The following is a 4,408-nucleotide window of genomic DNA, read 5'->3' on the forward strand; positions in this document are numbered from 1 at the left end:
TTTCTTGGTGGTTTCCTAACCACGGTCTATCCAGGACTCACTCGGTTTCATTTTTGAAATCCGTTATTTAGCCGGGCAAAATGAAAGTCTCCTTTGAGTTACCTTGACTCCTGGTGATTTGATGAACATGGTTCTCTAGTTCTTTTGGCAACAACATGGACATGGTTTGCCTTGTCTCCTGGGATTTTTCTTTTTAATTTTTTACTTCCCAGTCTAGCCTACAGCATTAGTATTTCCAATGGTTTCCCATCCAAGTATTAACCAGACCTGACCCTGCTTAGCTTTTTTTGAGATCAGCCAGGAGCTACCAGCTGGTTGGGCACTGATAATGGCAATTTTATATACAGTGTATATAAACTCTCTCTCTGTCTCTGTCTCTCTCTCTCTCTCTCTCTGTCTCTCTCTCTCGCTCTCTCTTCTGTATACACACACACACACACACACCACTACGTTGTCTACCTTTGCCATGTGGGCAAACACACAAAGATGGCTCATACATACACAGACAAATATATGTGCCCACCCAAAATCAGTGGTGACGAACCTATGGCATGGGTGCCAGAGGCGGCACTCAGAGCCCTCTCTGTAGGCACACATGCCGTCGCCCCAATCCTAGGCCTTCAGCTGGGTTTTATAAAACCTTTTCGCTTTTTTTTTGGTTCAATCAATCAGTCAATTTCAACTTCTCGTGGGGAAAAAAAAGATCTTGCAAAGTTGGAATTGATTGATTGAACTTTTTAGTCCTACCCAGTCTGCTGTTACCACCGCAGCCACGCCCACCCAATGGCCCACACACCCCCAATTGGCCACACCCAGCCAATGGGCCACACCCACCCGGCACCCGGCAATGCATAAGTGGGTTTTGGGTTGCAGTTTGGGCACTCGGTCTCTAAAAGGTTCACCATCACTGCCCTAAATCATAGGACCTTCTGAATAAATACTTTTTGAAAGAGTCAGAGAAAGATGAGAGTACATTTTTATCAGATGAGTTCTCTGAATCTTATTAATGATAATAATCTTTCCAAACAAATTTCTGATTTTAAGCAGCTGTGGCTGCAAAAGTACATTTAAAAGCGTTACACCCCAGTTCCACCCCAGAAAATAGTATTTTTCTAATCCTAGAACTATTTCAAATTCTGAGTACATTATTTAAACTGTAAGGAGAAAAAAATCAGGAGATCCTCAACTATTCCAGTGTTAATGTATTACTTAGAGTATACCTTCAGATTTGGAATCCAGATTTGGTTAATATCTGCAAGTATATATCTATTGCATTAGATATGTTTAAGATCTTTTCTTCTTCCTGAAACAACAGGGAAGCTTTTTAACTAGGTTAAAAGAACTGCTTTAATTGAACTTGTTGATGTTCTGAAGGTATTTAAATATTTCTGCTCATCTCCTTCTAATCATTTGGATGCTCTTGGACACATCCAATTAAGTAGCACGGCACCACATTTCAGCTACCAGCAAATTAAGCGTCTGAATTATTATCTCATTAAATAGCCAGGCTGGTAATGAAAATGCCAGTAGTTAACTTAATTACAACAGCTCTGCTCTCATAAGTGACCTCATTCTCATGTTTAAGTATGGACGTAATGTGAACATTTGCAGACTACACAATTCAATAGGGATTTCATGTGGAACTCTTTCTGAGAGATAGTTTCCGGTCTGTTTGTCAATGTCCGGTGGGCTCAATTTCTCAATCATCTATGGAATAATTCTTTTATTGTTATTTCTTCTGGACGAAGTTCTGTGTTGATCATTGAATTTTGTGGAAAAACTGCATTTGTGTGTGTCATCTTAAGCCACTTATGTCATCATCCAGATCCAAAAAGGGTCAAAAAGATATGGACAAACTTGAACAATGGGCGCTATCCAACAAAATGAGTTTTAATGGGGAGAAAAGCAAAGTTTTACATTTAGGCAGGAAAAATCAAAAGTTTAAGAACAGATTAGGCGAGACCTGGCTCAAAAACAGCAACTGTGAGAGGGACTTTGGAGTCCTAGTGGACGATCACTTGACCATGAGCCAGCAGTATGCAGCAGCAGCCAAAAAAGCTAATACAAATCCTGGGTTGTATAAACAGAGGCATAGAATTAAGATCACGCAAAGTATTAGTACCGCTTCATAAAACCCTAGTAAGACCACGCCTGGAATATTGCAACCCATTTTGGTCACCATACTACAAAAAAGTTGTTGAGAGTTTGGAAAAAGTTCAGAGAAGAGCAACTAAAATTATCAAAGGCCTGGAGACTAAAACATATGAAGAACGGCTGCAGGACTTGGGTTTGGCTAGTCTAAAGAAAAGAAGAAACAGGGGTGACATGATAGCAGTGTTCCAGTATCTAAGGGGCTGCCACAAAGAAGAGGGGGTCAAACTATTCTCCAAAGCACTAAAGAGCAACACAAGAAACAATGATTGGAAACTGATCAAAGAGAGAAGCAACCTGGAATTAAGGAGAAACTTCCTAGCAGTGAGGACAATTAACCAGTGGAACAGCTTGCCTTCAGAAATCGTGGGCGCGCCGTTACTGGAGGTTTTTAAGAAGAGACTGGGCAGTCACTTGTCTGAAATGGTATAGGTTCTCCTGCTCGATCAGGAGGCTGGACTAGAAGACCTCCAAGGTCCCTTCCAGCTCTATTCTATTCTAAATATAGATTTTCAGAGGAACAGTGAAGTAATATATTGAGATTATAGGACAGTGATGGCGAACCGTTTAGAGACCGAGTGCCCAAACTGCAACCCAAAACCCACTTATTTATCGCAAAGTATTGTGGTGCCCTCAGGGGGGATGGGGGGCATGGCGCACTGGGTGGGCGTGGCTGCAGTGGTCATGGCAGACTGGGTGAGTGTGGCTGGGGCCAGTCTCTCGCCATCTCCGGGGCATCCCCGGGGGGCAAACGCCGCTTGCTCGCTCACTTCCTGCCCTGTCACTTCCAAACGCCACGTGCTCGCTACTCTGGCGAACTCTGCTGGGGCAACGGCTCGCGTGCCCACAGAGAGGGCTCTGAGTGCCGCCTCTGGCACCCGTGCCATAGGTTCGCCACCACTGTTATAGGATCAATAATGAGGATGTGGTGGCTCAGCAGTTACGATGCTGGAGCTTGTCAGCTAGAAAGCCAGCAGCCCAGGTTCGAGACCAGAGTGCCATGCCGTGGGGTGAGCACCAGCTCCTGCCAACCTAGCAGTTCAAAAGCATGCAAACTGATGTAATGCTGGCCAGGTGACTGCGGGAATGTCTTCAGACAGCGCTGGCTCAATGGCCTTGAAACAGAGATGAGCACCGCCCCCTGTACTTGGCAACAACTAGTGGGAGGAAAATCCACAGGGACACCGTTATCTTTTTTATAGGATCCATAATAATCCTTCTTTCTGATTCATACATCAGCTTATTTTAATGCTGTTTTCGCATGCATTCCCCAAGGTGGAGAAGAACCCCATTCCCCAAATGGTCACTTGCTGGGAATTGTGGGGTTGCAGCTCAGTGCTTCTGGATGGCACATGCTTGAAGAAAGCTGCAATAAAGCATAGAATGTATGGATCTCTTGTAATATAGCCTATATACTTTCTAGATCTGTCCCACCATAGTGATGTCCAGAAGCCCTCTTTTGGGGGGTTATTCTCAGAAGGTCAAACGGCTTTCTCCTGAATAAGTTCCAAAGGCCATTTTCCACCTTTCTTTGCAACAAGGTGGATTGCTTGTTCTTCAGGCAGGTTCTTATTACATATTCCCATCTGTTTAATAAAAGGTTTGAAATCCATGTTTGAGAATGCCTGTCACTGTCATGTATTTCATTCATTCATTCATTCATTCATTTTCTATAGCCGCCTATCTCAATCCAATGGACTCTTTCAATTCACTCTTTTGCTTTCAAATATACTTTTTAAACAAGGTAAATAACAAATAAGGTGAAAGCACCTTAAGTCATGCTTATTACATGGATTGCCTGGTGGTTTCCCCAAGAGTTGGCTAGGGAATTCTGGGAGTTGAAGTCTTAAAGTTGAGAACATTGCACTAACCAGATCCAAACCTATTTAGCTTTTTTCGAGATAAGCTAAGGTAGCAAAGTTTTGCCAAATAAGATGGACTACATAGCCCTTAGGAATGTTCAAAGCACTTTCTACAGGATATCATGTAGTCCTTGCAGTAACTTTGTAAATTAGAGCATTATTTCCTAATGTGAAGTGCAAAGAATCAGAACAACTTCATGAGTACGCTAACACAGTTTCTTTATTATTGATCATCTATTTTACAAGTATCTCACCAGACTGACTGCATTCCCTTGCAAACTGGTAGATAACACCTCCAGTAGCCTATAGGTGGTCCTCGACTTACGACCACAATTGAGCCCAAAATTTCTGTTGCTAAGCAAGACAGTTGTTAAGTGAGTTTTGCCTCATTTTAC

At 42.8% G+C, this 4,408-nt stretch overlaps 1 protein-coding gene across 1 annotated transcript in view; it reads left to right on the forward strand.

Annotated features, from left to right (window-relative positions):
- Positions 1 to 2,835: 2,835 nt before the first annotated feature.
- The window catches only part of NF1 (neurofibromin 1), a 65,153-nt gene continuing 63,580 nt past the window's right edge, over positions 2,836 to 4,408 (forward strand). The window contains exon 1 of the mRNA XM_015826065.1: positions 2,836 to 2,847. Coding sequence (XP_015681551.1) covers positions 2,836 to 2,847 — 12 coding nt within the window. The remainder of the gene's footprint in view (positions 2,848 to 4,408) is intronic.

The sequence above is a fragment of the Protobothrops mucrosquamatus genome, unplaced genomic scaffold (genome assembly GCF_001527695.2).
Source record: "Protobothrops mucrosquamatus isolate PMUCROS unplaced genomic scaffold, P.Mucros_1.0 scaffold2940, whole genome shotgun sequence".
NCBI classification, from domain to species: Eukaryota; Metazoa; Chordata; class Lepidosauria; order Squamata; family Viperidae; genus Protobothrops; species Protobothrops mucrosquamatus.